The sequence below is a fragment of the Miniopterus schreibersii genome (assembly GCF_964146895.1).
Source record: "Miniopterus schreibersii genome assembly, chromosome: 12".
Classification (NCBI taxonomy): domain Eukaryota; kingdom Metazoa; phylum Chordata; class Mammalia; order Chiroptera; family Miniopteridae; genus Miniopterus; species Miniopterus schreibersii.
In genome coordinates, this window is record NC_138112.1 from 10,326,944 (window position 1) to 10,348,494 (window position 21,551).

Genomic DNA, 21,551 nt, shown 5'->3' on the forward strand with positions numbered 1-21,551 from the left:
TCTGCGGAGTTCCGGGGAAAGCTACCGTCGCAGGGAAGGCGAGTGCTAAGGAAGGAAGGATATGAATTATTGTTCTATAAAAGTTAAGGATACGCGTGAGGTTTCATCTGTATCTAAAGTTTGTTCATAAAAGGTAAACATCGCAGACAGGGCGTGCGGGCCAGGCTGACCTGACGTTGCGCACTTGCTGTGTGTATGCTCAGGGCGAGTTTTCTCTGCATCTCGGCCGCACAGAGGACGCGCTGGCCAGCAGCGGCCGGTCGCAGCCACCAACCAACGCGCCCAGGCTAGGGTTAGACTACGGTCAAACGCCCTTAAGTTTAGAATCACCCAGGTCTGGTTGCTCTTTGGGGCCCGACTTCCAACTTTTTAATCGACTCCTTACAACTGCCAAAGAACGCGGGTAGTAATAAAAAGTCATTAAATATCCTTGCGTGGGTAAAAACACGCACTCTCCTTCGGGGTCCTAGCTGCTGAGGTTTTGAGAGAGTTTAAAAACTGGCCCTGAAAAAGCACGTTCTTAATTTACACGTTCTTTGTTGCAAATACAACGTCCTCGGAGAGGCCCGTTTTTCCCTCTGATGCAGGATTTTCAAAGCCGAAGAGCCGAGTGGCGCGCTCGACCCGGCTCGGGGCTCCCCGTGGGAAGAGCTCCTCCTGGGGGCGACCGAGGCGCCCGCGGGGAGTTTTCCGGCCCCAGCGGGAGTTTCAAGTTTCCCCTCGAGGGGGAGGCGGCGGCGGCGGGCGCGCGCCGGGCTCGGGGTTGGGCGGCTCCGCGCCGCCGGCCTCACTCCGGCCCGGTCCCTGGCAGGAGGCTCGGTGCCGCCGCGCTCGCCCCACTGCCCTCGGCGCCCCTGGGCCTGCGGCGCGGCCCCGGACGGCGAGCCCGCCGGCGCCCCGCGCGGGGGGCGGCTGGGAGCCCGAGGGGCGGGGCGGCCCGCGCGGCGGCGGCGTTGGCGCTCTGGCCGCGGCGCGAGGCCGGCCGGCAGGGGGAGGCGGGGGGCGCGGGGCAGCCCCGCCTTTCCCCCCGAGGAGGCGTTGGGCGGCCATATTGCGGAGCTGTCTGCGGTGGTGGCGGCGCCTCTCCTCTCCCGCGGCCCGGCGCTCCGGCCACCGCCTCTCCCTGCCCGCCGCAGCCGACGGCCGGCCCCGCCGCTCAGCGCCCGGCCCCGCTCGGGGCGGGAGGACCGCTCGCTGTGGGGGTAAGTCGCCTCTTCCCCCACCCCGCTCCCCGCTCCCCGAGACGCCCAGGGCGCGAGAAGTTGCGGGGCCCGCGCTGCCCCGCCGCCGCGGCGCTAGGGCCTCGCGCGCCGCTGTTCGCGCCCGTGGGCCTGGGGGCCGCCGCCCCGCCGGCCGGGCCGCCCCGGGGCCCGCGGGAGCCGCGAGGCCCGCCCGGAGCCGTGGCCGGGCTGCGGCCGGAACGTGCGGCCGCGCGGCTCTCCTCCCGGCGGGCGCGGGGTCCGCCTTGGGCGCCGGCCCCCCTGAGCTCCGGGCGCGGCCGGGGCCCCGCCGCCTGGGCGCGGCCCGGGCCCGGCCTGGCGCCTCCCTTCAGGGCAGTTTGGAAATGCAGATGCTGAGCGGCGGTGGGAGTAGCGCAGGGGCGGAATTGAGGAGAACTTCTTCCCCGGCCTCCAGTTTGAAAGTAAGGGCGTTGCATTACTAGAGAGCGTGCGTGCCGCCCTCGTGGCAGAGGGCAGGTTGCATCACGGGGCTCGGGGCGCTTGGGGCGCCGAGCCGCACCCGGCCGCCCGCGCCCGCGCGCCGAGGGCCGCGCTCCCGGCCGCCCCGCGCTACCTGCTGCTGCGGCGGCCGCGGGCGGCCGGGAGCCTCAGAACTTTGCCAGGCCCGGCGGCCCGGCTCCGCGCCCCGGACCCCGCCCGGCAGGCCGAGCCCGCTGCAGCCCCCCCATCTTTAAAGGGCTCTGAACTTAATTCCCGGGCTGCCTGTGGAAGGGGGCCCTACGTTACTTCAGTTGAAAAGAGCACCCCACTTCCTGTACGGATGCCCGATGCCCTGCTTTAACCGTGCCCCGTATTTGGTGTGTGTCCCCCCCCCCCCCCTTTAGGAGTGGTTATTGAGGAGGTCGGGATGTAAAGCCAACTTCACCAAAGATGTATTTGGGAATACAGTGGAGGTTTTTCAAAAGGACATTTTCATGGGTGCTGTGGCCCCTGGAGGGGCAGGATGCAAATCTGAAAGCCTGCGATGGCGAGGCTGGGTTTGATCCCCGGGTCCTTGGACGGGGACGTGACGGTCTATTGTTTTGCGGAGCATTTTTTTAGAACACTCACTCAATCCCCTGTGATATTTCTGACGGAGTTCCGAATGAACAATTGCCCCGTTCATTTTGCTGGATAAATAATGGCTTAATCCACTTGCCAGAGCAGCATTATTCGATTTGAGAAGATTAATACTCAGACTTGTTTTGTTTGTTTTTTTAATTTTCAGAATTTCATTGCTTTCACCGGTGTGCATTTTCTTCCAGAGAGACTAATAATAATAATTTACCCTCAAATATGACAGAATTTAGAACATGCATTTTGAAGTGAACAGTATGCTGTAAAAAGGATTGCACGGACTTTTGTTTCTTTGTTTAATCACTTTCATATAGGATGGAATTTAATAAACAGTTAATACGTTATTAGTAAGGAATGAATATACATTGGAATGCTTTACAGTTTTATTTAAGTGAGACAAAAATTTATAGCATTTAGAAATATTCTTGCTCTCTTGGATTATACATTGTTTTATTTTCTCATCTATCTCCACACATGGGAGAGCAGGTAGGAGAGGCTCAGAAATACTGGTAGAGTAAATGTAAATTTCAGTGTGGGGAAAGTATGTTGCATGTGTCCTTTGTTTTATACACTGTTATTACTTAATTGGAAATTGCCATTATTCTTTTTCCTGTGATGTAAGGAATTACAGGCTTTACTGTTTTCTCTCACTAACTTCTCCGTAGTCTCAGGGAGGGGATACAAGGGTGGTGTCTTGTTTATTGCTTCACTATGCCCAAGAGCAGACTGGGATTTTATTGCTCCTTTTTATCTTTTGCAGGCTGTTGAAAGTCTCTATATTTAATCTTTTACATATATATATGTATATGTATATGTGTGTGTGTGTGTGTATATATATATATATATATATACCTTTATTGATCTCAAAGAGAAAGGGGGGGGGGAGAGAGTTGAAACAGCAGTGATGAGAGAGTCATTGATCGGCTGCCTCCCACACGCCCCATACTGGGCATGTGTCTATATTTAATCTTAATTTCAGTTCTCAATCTTTAGTCTACGATAATAGATTGAGAATAGAGTCTGAAATGTCGGATGATGGTGGGAGCCTTGTCTTCATTTCATAAAAAAATTTGTTTTTATTGATAGAGAGAGAGAGAGAGAAACATCAATGAGAGAGAAACATGGGATCGGTTGCCTCCTGCATGCCCTTCACTGGGGATCGAGCCCACAACCCGGGCATATGCCCTGAGTGGGAATTGAACCAGCGACCTCCTGTTGAATAGGTTGATGCTCAACCAGTGAGCCACACTGGGCGGGCTCGTTCATTTTTAACTTAATTGCATTTTAACTTAGGCCATTTAAAAATGGGAAATTTTAACTAATATTTCCCAAAAACCAAAGCCTAAAACAAAAAAAGTTCTATTAAAGCTGTGAAGCCTGAGCGGTACTGGTAGAGCATACCTGATAGGTATAAAACAGAACTTTATGGTACTGCTGTGAATCTAGGAAGTCACTCTTCTTGGATGGCTTCGACCTCCTGCAGACCAGGAGCTAGGGGGCACTTCTTACCTACATTGATACTACTCTTGGGGTACTGGATCAGTGGAACTGGATTGAATAGCCCCCCAGACTCTATCCTTACAGGTTTATTTTAAGCCCCATGCTGTTACTGAGGGCCTGAGCCTGTTTGGGGAACTTCCCTAGCTCCTGCAGCCAGCCGGATACGCTCGCTCACCTCTTAACGGTGGTAGAAATGGCCAGTCTGACCCTGGGGAGTTCCCCAGTTTCTAGCTTCTTTCAGAGAACTGTCTTTCCTATTCATTTTAGTTCCTGGTATATTTCTTAATATTAATTTATATTGAACATATATCTTAAACCATTTTTAAACTAAAAAAGTAATACATTTTAGGAGAAAGTTTAAAGACCCAGAAAGATGTAAAGGGAAAAGTAAAAGTCCAGAGTCCCCAACCTCTTTCCCAGTACTGTTTTCTCATAGGTAATTGCTATCAGCAAGTCCTTGGATATAGAAAATGCCAGTACTTATGAAAGGATAAACATATACTGCATGTATCTTATTTTTTACTTTAAAGTCTATAAAAATAAGGTTATTTTGTAACAGACATTGAAAGGGTGTTTATTACTGTTAAACATTAATGTTTCTCATATTTTCATCATTTGAATGGAATAACAATGGAGCTTCCTACAACAGCAATTTTCAACCTGTGTGCCGCAAGAATTTTTAAAACATGCAATACCTGACTATTTAGTCAGGGGCACTGACCTCTTTTCCCTTGGCTTGTCAAATAAAAAAAATGACAACAGCCAACTCAACAATAGCTGTCCAGTGTAAATGAATCAAAATTATACCAATTTTTTGGTCAGATTGGCAAAAAATATACTTTCTGGTGTGCCACAGAATTTTAGTAATTAGTCTATTTGTGCCATGAAATGATAAAGGTTGAAAGTCGCTGTCCTATAATAATTCTTAAGTGTGCTTATGTATATGTGCAAATTTTCTTGACTAATGATTAAAGGTGAAATTTACCTTTTGTTTTCTTCTTAGAGTGTGGTATATAAATGCCAGTGAAAAATGGTGTCCTTTGAAAAGGTTTATGGTTTTGGGTGGTAAAATGTGTATCTTTGTACCAGGGAACTGTTTGAAAAGAAAATATGGTCCATATGATTCACTTCATTTCTTCTATTTTTAACTCTAATTTCAGCCTCCTGGAAGAGAGCTGTTCATTCAGGTTAGGAGATATATAGGGTGTTTTTTTTCTTCTTCGAATAATCAGTATATATGTATATAAATCTTTTCAAATTCACTAATTTAAAATACTTAGTTTTATTTGACAGGTAGATGTTATAAATTTGCATATGAATAAGTTTGATCCCCCCCCCATTGTAACATCTGTTACATTTTAACAGTATGTTACAAATAAATAAAGTAACTAGACCTATGTCAGGTGATCTAATGAGTATGAATAGAATGCTCAAGAGCAGCTTGTTACTTTTCTCCATAATTTATACACATTTTAAATAAACTGTGTTTAAGCTCTAGTAAAGCTTGTTTGAGAAAGAGATTCTCTTTACTGTTAACCATTTAAAGACCAGACCTGGTTTGCAAGGCCACATCCAGCCTGCTTTCATAAATAAAGTTTTCTTTTTTTAATTTTAATCCTTACCCGAGAATATATTTTTATTGATTTTAGAAGGAGAGGGAAGGAGAAAGAGAGAGAGAGAAACATCAATAGGTTCCCTCTGGTACGGGCCCCAACTGGGGACCAAACTGCTACCTAGGTATGTGCCCTGACTGGGAATGGAACCTGTGACCTTTCGGTGTATGGGACCACACTTTAACAAACTGAGCCACACTGGCCAGGGCTGTAAATAAAGTTTTAATGGGACATAGAAATGCCCATTCATTTACATATTAGCTGCTTTTGAGCTATAATAGCAGTTCGTATTTTTTTGTAAAACCTAAAGTAAATACTATGTAGCCTTTTACAGAAAAAGTTTGCAACCCCTCATTTAGAGGAAAAAAATCCTATTAAAAGATTAAAAGAATGTTTTAGATACAATAGCAAGGAAGGAGGTACTGCATTGTTTTATTTTCTCCACAACTACAGAAACTATAAAGTTACGAAATTCAATAATTGATACATATTTTTTTCTGAGTTGTATGTAGACTCTGGGCTTTCAGGACCTTAAATGTTTCTTTTATTTGTGAAAAGTTGTAATTTATAAGACTGACTGCAGATGAAATTGTGAAGTGAGCAATCTTCAGTTTCAAGTCCCTATATCATTTAAGATACTTTGGCTGTTATAACAGAAAATTCTCAAACATGCTTCAATAATGAGGGAATTTATTATTTTACATAATAAAATCCAGAGGCTCAAGAATAACAATAATGACATCAGGGACTCATTCTCTTATCAGTTCTCTGTCCTGTGGTCTTCCCTTTAGATTCATAGTTAAAACTGCTTTCCCTTGCTTCCAGTATGGCTGCAGCAGGATTAGCATTCCATCCAGACACACAGTATCCAAAGGAATGAGAAGAACTGTCTCTCTTTCAGAAGCCCCCTAGCAGATATCTTAGCCTCGTTGGCCAGGATTGGGGCACCTCGATACCTAACCAGTCATTGGTGATGGTAATGGAATTGCCCTTCTTGTAACTCTATTCCCATTAGATTATTTTCCTTAGTCATACCAAATGGCTTGGGTTCTTTCTTATGCCCTTTCAAAATCAGATCCAAGATATATCTTTCATATGTAAGCTAGCAAGAATATGTGAATTCATATCTTTGGTACCAAATTTATTTAAATTATGTAATGAAAAGCATTGATTTCCTGCTAAAATACTTTCAGGCAGGGGTTAACAAACTATGGCCCATGAGCCAAATCCAGCCTACTGCCTGTTTCTGTAAGTAAAAAGTTTTATATGTGTACATCATAGCTCTTTTGTTTACATATTATTTGTCTGCTTTCACACTATAACAGAGGAGTTTCAACAGAGACCATAAGATCCACAAAACTTAGAAAGTTTACTTCTCTGGTCCTTTACAGAAAAAGTTTGCCAACCCCTGCTTTAAGATATCTTTCATACATTCAGATATTTATAATCATGCCAAATACTCTTCACATTTGAGTTGTAAGATACTGAGGTCACATTCTAGTGGACTAGAGTTTTGTCATATTGTACATCATAAAGTGTGTTGAGTGCTTTTGTGTGTATAAACTGGAGTTAATATTTCAGTGCAACAGATTTGAACCTATCTTTGTTCTTCTATTTTAAACATTTATTATATGAATTTTTTATGTTTCCATAAATGTGAAGAAATTGGACTGGATTTAGCTTTCTTACCTTTTCGTGTTTAAAATTAATCATTGCAAATGATAATGTGTTATTTGTTTTTCTACCCACGGTGGGAATATTACAGATATGGTGTTTCTTTTAAATTTATAGAATTCTCTTAGAAGACAGTGTAAATTCAGTGTAAATCTTTTTTAAGTATTGCAGTTCTCCTTTATATTTAAGTTCTAGACATTGCATTTTCACTAACGTGTGTTTTGCTAAAAAACGTTGACTATTTCATTTCCTTGAAGATATCCTTGAACAAAATTCATTTCCTACATAAGAAAGTACTTAATATCTTTAGAACTGCGTTATTACCCCTACAGGAAATTCATTTACAGTGGTGATTATACCAGTATTAATTCCAACATCTTTAGAAGTACTTTGGCCTGAAAACAACAGAAGAATGAGCTTAAACTTCTTGAAAAGTTCTGCTAATTGCTTGGGGTGAACTAGTCTAGAAAGATGTCAGAAAAAACAGAATAGGACAGTCAAGAGCCCAGAGCTAGGATTTTGATGGACCTCTGACTTGTTAACTAGCTTTATTACTTTGGGTAAGTCACTTATCTGAACCTGACTTTCCGTATCAGACGAATGAGGGATTGTGACACCTATCTTGGGCAGGGGGAGCAAGGGCTGTTATTATGAAAATTAGATGATGTAGGTAAAGTGGCTGAAGAGTGAGCATTCTACTACTACGCCCTCCGTTCACTACCCTTGTCCTTGCTTCTGGCCTATTTGTTTGCAAAATGGAGCTTAAAATTCTTGTCCTTTTTGTTTCACTTGGTCAATCACATGGCATTATATAGGTAAAATGCATTATTATTGCTATTAAATACAGCATTAACACCGAGCTACACCTCTAATAAACACAGTTTTGTGTATATTAAAGGTTTTAAGCCTGTGGGTCTGTGAACTTGGGTAGGGAAACAGGTTACATCTTTACATGTTTTCTTTGATTACAAATGTGGACAACAGTAGCATTAGCAGTAGCAGGTACTATGTCCAGTAGAAATTGCAGATACTTCATAATCCATTACTCTTGCAGATATCTTAAAATGACATTTATACTTATCATTACTTAGAAGTTTAGGCTCACTAGTAGATATTGTTTAAAGATTAATAAAGAAGTACATAAATTTGTGCTTTTTCCATTTTGATAATTGTATTTCAATATAATTACTTTTTGGTGTTATTTTAGTTTGTGCACTTTTAAATTTTCATTTATTGGTTGATATTTTAAGAGAGAGAGGAAGGGAGAGAGAGAAGCACTGATTTGTTGTTTGAGGTATTTATGTGTTCATTGGTTGATTCTTGTTTGCGCCCTGACCAGGGATCCAACCCGCCACATTGGTGTATCCGGACAGTGCTCTAATGAACTGGGCTACCTGGCCAGGGCCTGTTTCTTGCATTTAAAAAATACTTTTCTAGGAAGAGCTTCATAGGCTTCACCAGAGGTGCCCATGGGGGGAGGGGAGGATTATTAACTTTTTTGTCCATGCTGTTATTGTGTTGATTTGACTGCCAGAGTTACCTTATTAATTTAGTTTATTGGCAGAGGAATTCTTTTGTCATATTTTAGTCTGTGGAGAGACCAAAACTGTGTTCGGAGATTGTTTTTGTGTTATAAAAGACAGAAAAAAATTTACAGCTAGGCTCGGGGAAAAGAGTATCTTAAGAGTAAAATTAGGTAGCCTGTTATAAATTATTGAAGCTTTAATCTAGGTCCGGTATGGACTAGACTTAACACCTGTTTTACCACCTGACAGGTGGGAAGGGTCTGTTTTGCTGCTGACTTGCTGGAGCTCAAGGTGTTGAGCATGAGGCTGTTTTTCTCTTGTGTGAAGCAGAGAGGAGGCTGTTTTAGGGTCCCCCTTAAAGGACAAAGAGGAGAATGTTTTATGTGAATGTTTTGTTTATAAAATGTGACACCTTTAATGTGTGAGCACATACTCATGCATGAAGTTTCCTGGAAATGGAGGACGTGTGCTGACAACACCCTTACTTGGTTATTTTGCGGCCGTGATTGTGCTTCATTGCTCGTGGGGAGTTGGTATGAAGAGAGCTGTAGTGTAAGACGCCTTTAAGAAATTTATGACGAGTGGGAAGGAGCGACTGAATTTTTCCTCAATGATTAGGTATTATGAGGGCAGAGAGAAGAAGAGTTGATTTTTATTACGATATACAGTGGTTTAGGCGATTATATATTACCATTTTTTAGAAAGGAAAAGGAAGACACTGACAAAGTATTGAAGATGAGTCCATTGGAGGTGGACCCCTATGACATGTTTCTGGGTACCATGTCTTTTCATGTGACATGTCTGTTCTGCTACTAACAGATTCCAGTTTCAAGAAAAAACATACAATCAAGGATTAGAAATGTTAAATTGAGGTTAAATAACTTTGTGATATAAGTATTTTTCAGTAATTAGCTAATTGGCTAAAAATGTAGGTTTTACTTACATATAGACACAGCCTCATCCTAAAAAGTTGAAGGCAAAATTCTTACCTATATCATATTATATAAGCTAGTAAACTGATAAATAAGCAATTTAGTGAAATAAATGCTCGTCTGATTTTTAAAATAGGAACTTAACAAGAATAAGACCCTGATTAGAATTAAGTGCTCAGTTCTGTATATCCACATACCATCTGTAAGGATACCTGTGTTTTTACCTAGTTATAATGGGTGGTACATATTCTGCCTTTTTGCTTATCCATATGTAAATGTTGACAGTTCGTCATATTATACCCCACAGAAAACTAGTTCATTATGTTGCATATTTCAACATTAATTGTGGTTTTAATCATTGGCTGTTATAAGGAGTGCTGCTGAGAATATTTTGGTACAGCTTATCTTCTTTTGGGGCATATTCCAGAGGCAGAATTTCATGTTCAGAAACACTTTGTAGCTTTCGTTATGTATTGCCAACTTATGGTGCTACCAGCAATATTTATCTACTTATTTACCAACACAGACTCATCAGTACTATCATGCATAATTAATAATTATTTTGCTAGTTTAATGAGTATATAATCAATAATACTTTAAAGTCATTTATTATTTTTTTAAAATTTATTTTTATTGGGGTTTCAGGTAAAGTCATGTTGATTTTTAGTTTTAATCACAGTTATACTCCCCCCCCCCCCCCCGCCAATAAGGTTTGTTAGTAAAGAGTTTCTCATTTAACCATTTTTACTGAGTGGGGGTCCAAGTGATATCCTTATATATTTAATTATTTTTTACTTTCTATAATAACTTTTTGTTACGGCTGTTGTATATTTTTCTATTCTACTTTTGATGTTTTATTTTATTATTTTTTAATATATCTTTATTGATTTCAGAGAGAGGAAAGGAGGGGGGGAGAGAGAGATAGAAACATCAATGATGAGTCATTGATCGGCTGCCTAGCCCACAACTTGGGCATGTTCCCTGACCGGGAATCGAACCCCGATCTCCTGGATCCTAGTTTGATGCTCAACCGCTGAGTGACGTCCGGCCAGGCTTGATGTTATATTTTAAAACATACCTTCCTGAGTCGTATTTTTCCTCCAAAACTGGAAAAATTTTTAAGTCTCTTTGAAAAAATATTAACCTACTTAGATTTTATTAAACGTTATGGTGAAGTTAGAGGTCCAACTTTAGTTTACTTAAATTTTGTTCTTTCATTTTAAGGAACTTGTTTTTCTTATTACAGCTCTGCATTTTTATTTTAGAAGTCTATAGATTAATTGTGATTCCATAGACTCATTTTGGAATATCATTCTATTCTCTATACTTTTTTAAAAATAAATATGATGCTAGTATATATATGGTTTTAAAAACTGCCTTTTTACTCAGTAGTTTGTGAATAACTTGCAGTGTCATTTAATATTTTCCTATAACATTTTGATTGGCTGTATTGTGGTCTAGCAGACCCTGCAGATATTTCTAACCTCTCAACTAACCTTTCAGTATTCACTTAACTTCTCAGTCTTATATATACTTTTTTTTTTTTAAGTATTACAGATACCCCTTTTTCTCTCCATGACCCACTCCACCCCATCCCAGCCCCTCTCCCCACCATTGTCCATGTCCTTGGGTTGTGCATATATGCATATAAATTCTTTGGTTACTCTCTCCCCCTCTACCCACGCGGCCTCCCCCATCCCTCTGACATTCGCCAGTTTGATCTATGCTTCCATTACATATACTCTTATAAATAGCATTATAACTAGAATTTTTGTAACTATACCATTTACACATTCGTTATATTCTGTATATGGTAGAACTCTGAACTCTAGGTTTCAAAAGAATATTTGGTCATTTATTACCCATGCGATTTAGGACAAGTCACTTTTATGCAGATGTTTCTATAAGTATCCATAATGTGACCTGTCTTGTTTGTCTCCTAATTTTTGTTGTAGAAAATTAAATGATGTATAAGAACATACAACTATGAAGTATTCTATAAATACAAGGCACTGTTGAGTAGTCACTTGATGTTTACCTGTTAAATAAGGAGGTAGAGCCGTTTTCATATAACTTATAATTAACTGAAATAAAACAGGGGGAAGACTAATTTGAATTTTAAGAGAGAACACTGGTCTGAAAATACACATTTTCAGAAGCTTCTTTTAGAAGTTAATCGTATCTATTTGCAAAGACTTTGGTTAGGCCCTGCACTTCCCACAGTTCATTTAGATCAGTTAGGTTTGTTGGAGGTTTAAAAAACATAACTAGCTTGTGTAAAAACCTGTTTTTATGTGTATTGATCTATCATGTATACTTTTATGTCAGCAGAGCTCTCTTTTTAAACCTAAAACTTAAATTATGCATTATTTTGCTTCAAATGTCCTTTTCAATAGAGTATAACCTCAAGTAACTAATATTGAAAACTTGGATAAATTATGTCTTAAAGGAAAAGAAAACAACCCCACCTTTATTCAGTTCTAGTATTTGAGTAATACATAGCTTCAGAAATTCTGCAGACCCACATGGTTGGCATTTATTTACCTGCCTGGCTGGCCCTGTGTTTGATACATGCTTTTTCTATAGTTTGAGTGCTTTGACTTCATTTGTGCCCTGGCACCTAATTACTGCTCACTTATATCCTGTGTTCCTTACTGATGAGAGATTGCACGTGATCAGGACTTGACTCTTGAGCCTCTGCTAACGTCTCGGGTGTGGCTGTGGGGTCTGATGTGATAATGGAGTGCTAAATCAAGAAAATGTAAAAATTGGTCTTGGACAATTAAAATTCCTTGTACTCTGAAAGGAGCAAACCTGAAATACCTTTGTAGGGATACATCTACAACTCAGGGCTTGTATGACTCTCACATTGGTAAGGGACATGGGCTCTCTGTCCAAAATTACAAACTCTGTAAAGAAATAAGCTATAATAAACTAAAAATAGTACAGTGATAATATAGTGACATAAAATAAACATTATAGGGATACAAGGATTCAAAACAAGTTATAAAGTAGTATAGCACTATTATTAAACTTTTTTAATAAGCTGCAAAGAAATAAAAATATATAATCACTGAAATTTTAAACCCATGGACATTAAAAACAACTGGAGAGAATTAGTGATGGAGGAATATTGCGCAGAGAGATGAAGAGATGGGGAATATGAAGAAGTAGGCATGGTTAGAGAATGAGATACCAGTATGTGCATAAGAACTGCTGAATGAAAGGAGAAAATGGGAAACTGGCTAATCATTTTCCAGAATTTAAAACAAGCATGAGCCGTCAGAATAAGGAAGCTTACCAGTTCTGAACAAGATAAATAAAAGCAAATCTGAAGAATGCCTCCATCCCCCCGAAAAAATTCTTAAAGGGAAGCAGAGGAGAAAGGCGGGTTCTCTAAGAGGACTGAGTTAGAGTGACAGCTGACTTATCATCAGTAACAGATCCCAGAAAAAGAGTATCTTCCAAGTGCTGAGGGAATGACTGTTGATGTAGAAATCTGTATGCAATTAAATTGTTACTTAGTGGAAAAGGAAAGTATTTACTGGAAAGCTATAACACGTGTAAACGTATGCTCACCTAACAATCTAGTTTATATGCTTATACAGCCTAAAGCATATAAACTAAAAAAATTGCAATTTACAAGAAGAAATTAACATCCAGAATCATACTTGGGGAAAATTTAATCCGTTTTTTTCTCAAATTGGTTAAGTAGACTAAAATAAATAGTAGAGACTATAAACAACATTAAATATTTGGTTTAGCTTGATCTAGCTTATCAGATGCAGAAAATAAATTTTTATTTATATCTGGAATAATTAAAAAAGAAACTAAACTGACCAAGTACTAAACATAAGGGAAATCTAAATGAATTTTTTGACTATAGTAAACTTAGAAATAATAATAAAAAGATAGTGTTCTGCCCCCAGGCCTCTAATCATTTCATTTGTGAACTTAAAAAAGTTCTTAGTAGTGATTAGAAATTATAATTTGAAATTAGAACTAAACAACAAATAAATACATATAAAGACTTGTGTGGGAAACCACTAAAATGACTTAGAAAAATACTATGGATTCAAATAGAAGGTAAAATATTTTCTCAAAAAATATTCCCCGCGAAAGGATATTTATATTTGTGTTCTTAGAAACACTCTCATTGCAATTCTCATGTTTTCTTTCTCTTGAACATGAAAGTTCAAGATAGGCACATTGACCTGAAGTGCCTTTTAGTGCATGTGAGTTCGGAAAGCTCAGAGCTCATCTGATAAGAGGCAGAGAAATCTAGCACAGATCCAGTGTTAAAAAAAAATCACTTAAAGAATAATACACTTTGGCTACACTACAGATACTAGAATATATCCCAACAGTACAAATAGGAAAAATGTCCTCTAATATTTTATATCAATGAATACTTGTGGCTTGGGATAAAAATTTATTAATAGTATAATTAAATGAAAAAGTAGTTATGTAATCAGGAAAATTTACTGTGATTCAAAAAATTTTGACACACTCATGTCTTGTGTCAGGAGTTTGAAGAAAAGTGTTCTATGAAATGTGATATAAAGCAAACAGTATTCTGAATCAATATTTTACAGATCATGTATTTTAATATTTATACTAATATATATTTGATTACATATTCAGATACAAATTTTAAAATATTCTAACTGGCAAAATAGGATCACTTTATATTGGAGCTGCCTTATACTTGGACATATTTAGTTTATGACCTTAATGCACGTATGAGAAAAGAAAAACGATAGGAAATTATTTAGGTAACCTTTCAATTGTAGGGATTAGAAAATGAGCCACAGAGTAAAGCCAACTAGTGAAGAGGAAAATGTTGATGATAGAAATTAACAGAAGAGAAAATTATATAAGAAACAAAATCAAAACTGGCCTTTACACCAATAAACCAAGCAAACTTCTGGCAAAGTTAATCAAACAAAATGGAAGGCAAAAATGGAATGAAAAGATTATACCTCTAGATGTAGTAGAGAAAAAAATCATGAGAGAATACAATGTATAACTTTCTATAAATATATCACCAAGACTTACAGAGAGCAGACTCAGCTGCAGGGTAGGGATTTAAGTGTTTTGGCCATGTTATGTTTGAGAGAATCCTTAGATGTTGAGCAAGCCAAGTTAGCCAGGCAAGTTCTGGAGATACGTAGATTCGGGAGTTACTAGCTTATAAATGATGTGGAAAGCAGGTCCATTTGGAGGCTTTTTATAGGACCTGAGATTATAAGGATCTGAACTAAGACACTAGTGGGAGGAAGAGGCTATAGAATTAGAAAATAGAACTGAAGTACATTTCGGTTTGTGCAAGTAGGTGCCTGTAGGAAGAGAATGCCTATATCATTTCCTAGCTAAGAGTTCAGGAAATGATGAGTGAGGAAATAAGGAGCTTAATACTGCAGCAGAATTTCATAGCCCCGTGGATTAGATAAAAAATAACTCGGAAGGAAGTTCCCTCTATAGAAAGGTTTATTGGCATGTGATTGAGTAAAATTTAGGGAAACGACCTTACTTTAATGCTTTAATTTTATTTCAATTAGGAGAATTTCAGTTTTACATAATTATAGCATCTTAAAAAGCAACTGATAGTATAGTTTTAAAACTAATTGTATATTAATTTAGTTGAAGCTAGTATAATGAATAAAGTTTCTTGGCAAAGATATTACCAGTATAAGCTGATCTTCAAGTAATAATTTAATATTCTTCTCTATAGGTTTTCAAATTGGAATTAAATCTTTTTTTTTTTTTTTATGGACAGTGCATAATGAATGATTAAGAATGTTTAGCCTTTTGGTAGATTTGTAGGCGGGGGGACCAATTTTGTTAGATATTTTTAAGAACATTTACCCTCAAACAACAGCATGATGGTTTTACTGGATTAGGATTCACTTCTTTTGCCATGGAGAGAGGATACAATTTAACATTGGTTTTATCTACATTTCAGTGAAGGCCACTAGCTTGTTGGTGAGTAGCATGCAGATTGCTATTGTGCACACTGTGGCTGTTTTGTACACTTTAGTTGAATAAGCTACTTGTGTATTTCTTCTACTTGAATTTTTAAATTTTCAAGAAAAAAAAAAGTTATTTTTTATAGTTTGCATTAATTAGACTTTCCTTTTGTCTTTGGTAATACAGAAAAAAAGTTGAAAAGTATTTTTTAATTCATTCTTTTTAGACTCTGAATCCATCTATCCTCACCTTGATTGTCAGCTGTGTCTACTGATCTAGGGGTGAACCTGACTCAGACAGCATTCAGGCCCATAGCAAGCTTGTTTCCTTGGCTGGATGTTGTCTCTAATTAAAGTTTTAGTTGGTGATCAATATGTTTTATATTGTTATTTGACATGCATGCTGTTTTAAATCATAACTATAAATATTTTTAGAGAATGTGAAGTGATAATAGAAAACATTGAAAATTACAATAAAATGACAGTTCTGTGTTACTTTAAACTCACATTTTAAAATGTTAATTTTTTAGAATTGTATACCTGAAACATATAATTTTATTAACCAGTAACCCCAATAAATTAAATAAAAATTAAAAAATAAAATACTTTAATTTTTATTTTATTCTATTTATGCATTTAAATAAAAGCATTATATTGAAAAGATAATAGATCAATTTTGCTTTTTTCCCTTTAACAGAAGGTGGCAACAGGATTTATAAAAGTGAATTTTTAAAGAAGGTGACAAAGAGAAGGAAAATGCCGAAACCAGTAAGTGTATTTTATTTTACTTTTGACACTACTTACTTAATAGATAACATAAGTTCCTTTTGGAACAAGGCAAAGTATTACGATAGAGTTGTTGGGAAGAAAAAAGTATTGATATTACTGATAATTGTTTTATGTTAATGTGGTTAGAGTGCAGTATTTTGTGGACCAGTGAAGAAGAGGTATTGGTAACATTGTAGTTAAGATTAAAATTCATGGGTTCTGGGATCAAACTGTCCTAGTTCTTGCTCTGGCTCTGCTACTTAATTTGAGTGCCTTTGTGAGGTTAGTTCAGTTTCTCCAGGTCTTAACTTCCTCATATATAAAATGGAGATGAACATTGTGGGGATCAGAAGTGGGTACACATTCAGTGTCAGTGAGTAACAACTTACTTTTAAACAGGAGGAATCAGAGGTTTGTGCATTATTAATCTTCTCATAATTCTGGCTGTGAGACCGGTGATGCCAATGCTGATGTTACAGAGTCTTACATGTTTTATTTAAGGGTATATGTGTGCTCATTTTATGTAGTTTATAATTATGTAGCTCTTGACTGAGTCTTAACTCCTCTTGTCTTAGGATAAATGTTCTTTAACAAAATTTGGGGTTTTTTCAGCAATTTTCTTTTGGCCAAATATTTTTTTAAGAAAATTGTTGGTTATAGTTACTGGAATGTTCTGGCATGGACATCATTTTGGAATTACTTTAAGGCTCAGGAGGTAACAAAGTGCATTATTGTCCGAGGGAGAAAAGAACAAAAGGAAACAAAACTCATAACTGTCAGAAAGGAAGAAGTAAAGTTTTCTATCTGCCAGTGATGCTTTATGGAGAAAATCTTCAGGAATGAGCTAGTAGAACTAATAACTGAACTCAAGATTGTTGGTAAAGATGTGAGTCACTGGGAACTAAGGTATTTCTCAGAGGAATGTGCAAGTTTGCAACTGCTTTGGAAAACTCCTCTGTCAGTATAATTGAATGGAGAACATTCATTCCTTAGGGTAAGGATTCAAACATGTCTATATAGTTTGATACAAATATGTGGTGTTAATGCATAAAAATTCTGGAAGAAAATACTTTAAGATATTAAAGTTAATGTATTTTTTCCTTTAAACTTTTTAGCTCAGAATTTAATTAGCCATCCTAAAGAGTCTAGTTTCTCAAAATGCAAGCTTGGAGAAATTTAATTTGATTTTCATATTTTACACTGATCTTGTTAGCCCAGCTTTATACTTAGTAGATACGTAACCTAGGTCAAGTGACAACTTCTGTAGATCTGGTTGTTGTTTTTTAAGTTTCTGTTTTGTTATTGCTGAGAATATTACAGATGTCCCCTTTTTTATCCAGACTGATCCCCTGCACCCCACATCCATCCCACTCCCAGGCTTTCCCCATACCCATGTCTGTGTCCGTGGGTTATGCTTATAAACATATAAGTTCTTTGATTAATATCTCCTGACCCATACCTTCCTCCCCTCCTTCCCTCTGAGATCCCTCAGTCTGTTCCATGCTTCTATGTCTCAGGATTTACTTTGTTCATCAATTTATTTATTATATTCCACATATAAGTGAGATCATGTGATACTTGTCTTTCTCTGACTGGCTTATTTCTCTTAGCATAATACTTTCTAGTTCTCTCCATGCTGTGCCAAAGGATAAAAGATTCTTGTTTTTACAGCTGCATGGTACTCCATGGTGTAAATGTGCCACGGCTTTTTTATCTACTCACCTACTGATGGGCACTTGGGCTGTTTCCAGGTCTTACCTATTGTAAATTGTGCTGCTATGAACATAGGGGTGCATAAGTTCTTTCTAATTGGTGTTTCAGGTTCCTTAGGATATATTCCTAGCAGTGGGATCACTGGGTCAAATGGCAGGTCAATTTTTAATCTTTTGAGGAACCTCCATACTGCTTTCCATAGTGGCTGCATGAGTCTGCATTCCCACCAGCAGTGTACTAGGGTGCCCTTTTCTCCACACCCTAGCCAGCACTTGTCATTTGTTGATTTGTTGATGGTAGCCATTCTTACAGGTATGAAGTGATACCTCATTGTTGTTTTAATTTGCATCTCTCTGATGATTAGCGATGTTGAGCACTTTTTCATATGTCTCTTATCTATCTCTATGTCCTGTTTGGAGAAGTGTCTATGTAGGTCCTTTGTCCATTTTTTAATTGGATTGTTTGTCTTCCTTTTGTTGAGTTGTATGAATTTCTTATATATTTTAGATATTAACCCTTTATCTGATGTGTTGTTGGCAAATATGTGCTCCCATACAGTGGGCTCCCTTTTCATTTTGTTGATGGTTTCTTTGGCTGTGCAGAAGCTTTTTATTTCGATGCAGTCCCATTTGTGTATTTTCTCCTTAGTTTCTCTTGCCCTGGGAGATGTATCAGCAAACATACTGCTATGAGATATGTCTGAGATTTTGGTGCCTATGTTTTCCTCTAGGATTTTTATGGTTTCGTGCCTTACATTTAAGTCTTCTATCCATTTCGAATTTACTTTTGTGTATGGTGTAAGTTAGTGGTCTAGTTTCATTTTTTTGCATGTACCTGTTCAGTTTTCCCAACACCATTTATTGAAAAGACTGTCTTTACTCCATTGTATGTTCTTGCTTCCTTTGTCAAATATTAATTGACCATAATGGCTTGGGTCGATTTCTGGGTTCTCTGTTCTGTTCCACTGATCTATATGTCTGATCTTGTGCCAGTACCGGGCTATTTTGATTACAGTGGCATTGTAGTATAACTTGATATCTGGTACTGTGATCCCTCCAACTTCATTCTTCTTTTTCATGATTGCCGTGGCTATTTGGGGTGTTTTTTGGTTCCATATAAATTTTCAAAGTGTTTGTTCTAAATCTGTGAAATATGCTGTTGGTATTTTAATAGGGATTGCATTGAATATATAGATTGCTTTGGGTAGTATGGACATTTTAATGATGTTAATTCTTCCAGTCCATGAACATGGTATATTTTCCCATTTGTTTATATCTTCCTCTATTTCTTTTTTCAGTGTTCTGTAGTTTTCCAAGTAAAGGTCTTTTACATCTTTGGTTAAGTTTATTCCTAGGTACCTTATTTTTTTAGTTGCATTGGTAAATGGGATTGTTTTTTTAGTTTCTGTTTCTGTGAGTTCATTATTGGTATATTAAAAAAATGCCATCAATTTCTGGGTGTTAATTTTGTACCCTGCTACATTGCTGAATTCATTTATTAGATCTAGTAGTTTTTGGTAGATTCCTTAGGATTCTTTATGTACAATATCATGTCATATGCAAATAATGACAGTTTTGTTTCCTCCTTTCCAATTTGGATGCCTTTTGTGTTTTCTTGTCTGATGTCTGTGGCTAGGACTTCCAGTACTGTGTTGAATAAGAGTGGTGAAAGTGGACACCCCTGTCTTGTTCCTGTTATTAGGGGAAATGGTTTTAGTTTTTGCCCATTGAGTGTGATGTTGGCTGTAGGCTTGTAATATATGGCTTTTATTATGTTGAGGTATGACCCCTCTATTCCCACTTTGCTGAGAGTTTTTATCAAAAATGGGTGTTGGATTTTATTGAATGCTTTTTCTGCATCTATTGATATGATCATATGATTTTTGTCTTTCAATTTGTTTATGTGATGTATCACGTTTATTGATTTGTGAATATTGTACCAGCCTTGCATCCCTGGAATAAATCCCACTTGGTCATGATGTATGATCTTTTTAATATATTGCTGGATTCGATTTGTTAATATTTTGGTGAGGATTTTAGCCTCTGTGTTCATCAGGGATATTGGCCTGTAATTCTCTTTCTTTGCAGTGTCTTTATCTGGTTTTGGAATTAGGCTAATGCTGCCTCATAAAAAGAGTTTGGAAGTGTTCCTTCCTCTTGGATTTTTGAAATAGTTTGAGGAGGATAGGTGTTAATTCTTCTTTGAATGTTTGGTAAAACTCCCCTGTGAGGCCATCCAGGCCAGGGCTTTTGTGTGCTGAGAGCCCAGCCCTTTGGTTACTGCTTCAACTTCATCAGCAGTTATCAGCCTATTTAGACTTTCTGACTCTTCCTGATTGAGTTTTGGAAGGTGGTATTTTTCTAGGAATTTATCCATTTCATCCAGGTTGTTCAGCTTGTGGCATATAGTTGTTCATAGTATTTTCTTACAATCCTTTGTATTTCTGTTGGGTCAGTTGTTATTTCACCTCTTTTGTTTCTGATTTTATTTGGGTCCTCTCTCTTTGTTTCTTGATGAGTCTGACTGAAAAGGTTCATCAATCTTATTTATCTTTTCAGAGAACCAGCTCTTGGTTTCATTGATCTTTTGTATTGTTTTTTTTAGTCTCTGTGTCATTAATTTCTGCTCTGATGTTTATTATTTCCTTCCTTCTACTTATGCTGGGCTTTTCTTTTTAATTGTAAGATAAAGTTGATTTAATAATGTGCTTTGATTACCACAAAGAATTACTATTAGTATGAAATGAAAAGGCTTTAAAAGTTGCCTTATAGTACTTTTTGTTAAGATATTGATAGTGATATTTGTATTATTCATGTTATTTATGTTAACATCTAATAGGTTTATTTTTGTTACATTTAAATGAATTTATATCTTTTTTTTTTAATCCTCACTTGATATTTTTTCCATTGATTTTTAGAGAGTGGAAGGGAGGGGGGGAGAGAGAAACATCAGTGTGAGAGAGAGACATCAATTGGTTGCATTGCGCACGAGCCTCGACTGGGATGGTGGTCAAACTTGCAACCGAGGTATGTGCCCTTGACTGGGAATAAAACCCAAGACCCTTGGGCCCGAGGGCAAATGCTCTAACCACTGAGCAAACTGGCCAGCGCTAAAGGAGTTCATTTTAAAATTTTCTCAGTTTTAATTTCTGGTGTGGTTTATGTTGATGAACAAAAGTGTTTTGGGATGCTTTATAATTTTTAAGAGTATAAAGAGGTCCTGAGACCTGGCAGTTTGAGAACTTGGGGTCTAGGGGCTTATAATTGAAACTGAGTTCCTGGTGTCTGGACTGCAGCCAGCAGGAAGGGAGTTTAAAGCATAGGGAGGCATGCTACCTGTGTTACGCCTACGCCTAGAGGCGGCAGGTGTCTCTTCTCACATTCTGTGGGTGAGGGCTTAGTTACACAGCCACACCTGCCAGCAGGAGGCACTGAGAAATGTTTTGTAGCTCAGCCATTTGTCCAGCTATAATTTTATTACATTTTGGTGGTTAAACAACAACCAATCTCTGCCACGATCAGTATGGTTAGTTTAAAGGAGAAAAGTTACATGATAAATG

General features: G+C 38.3%; 1 protein-coding gene across 2 annotated transcripts in view; it reads left to right on the forward strand.

The window, feature by feature from the left end:
* The first annotated feature begins 973 nt into the window (after positions 1-973).
* Positions 974-21,551, forward strand: part of RDX (radixin) — a 74,627-nt gene continuing 54,049 nt past the window's right edge. Inside the window, exons 1-2 of one of the 2 annotated variants that reach the window (XM_081154758.1) lie at positions 974-1,202; positions 16,209-16,279. In XM_081154758.1, coding sequence (XP_081010884.1) covers positions 16,268-16,279 — 12 coding nt within the window. In that variant the 5' untranslated portion in view covers positions 974-1,202; positions 16,209-16,267. The remainder of the gene's footprint in view (positions 1,203-16,208; positions 16,280-21,551) is intronic. The other variant, XM_081154757.1, reaches the window with a different exon arrangement.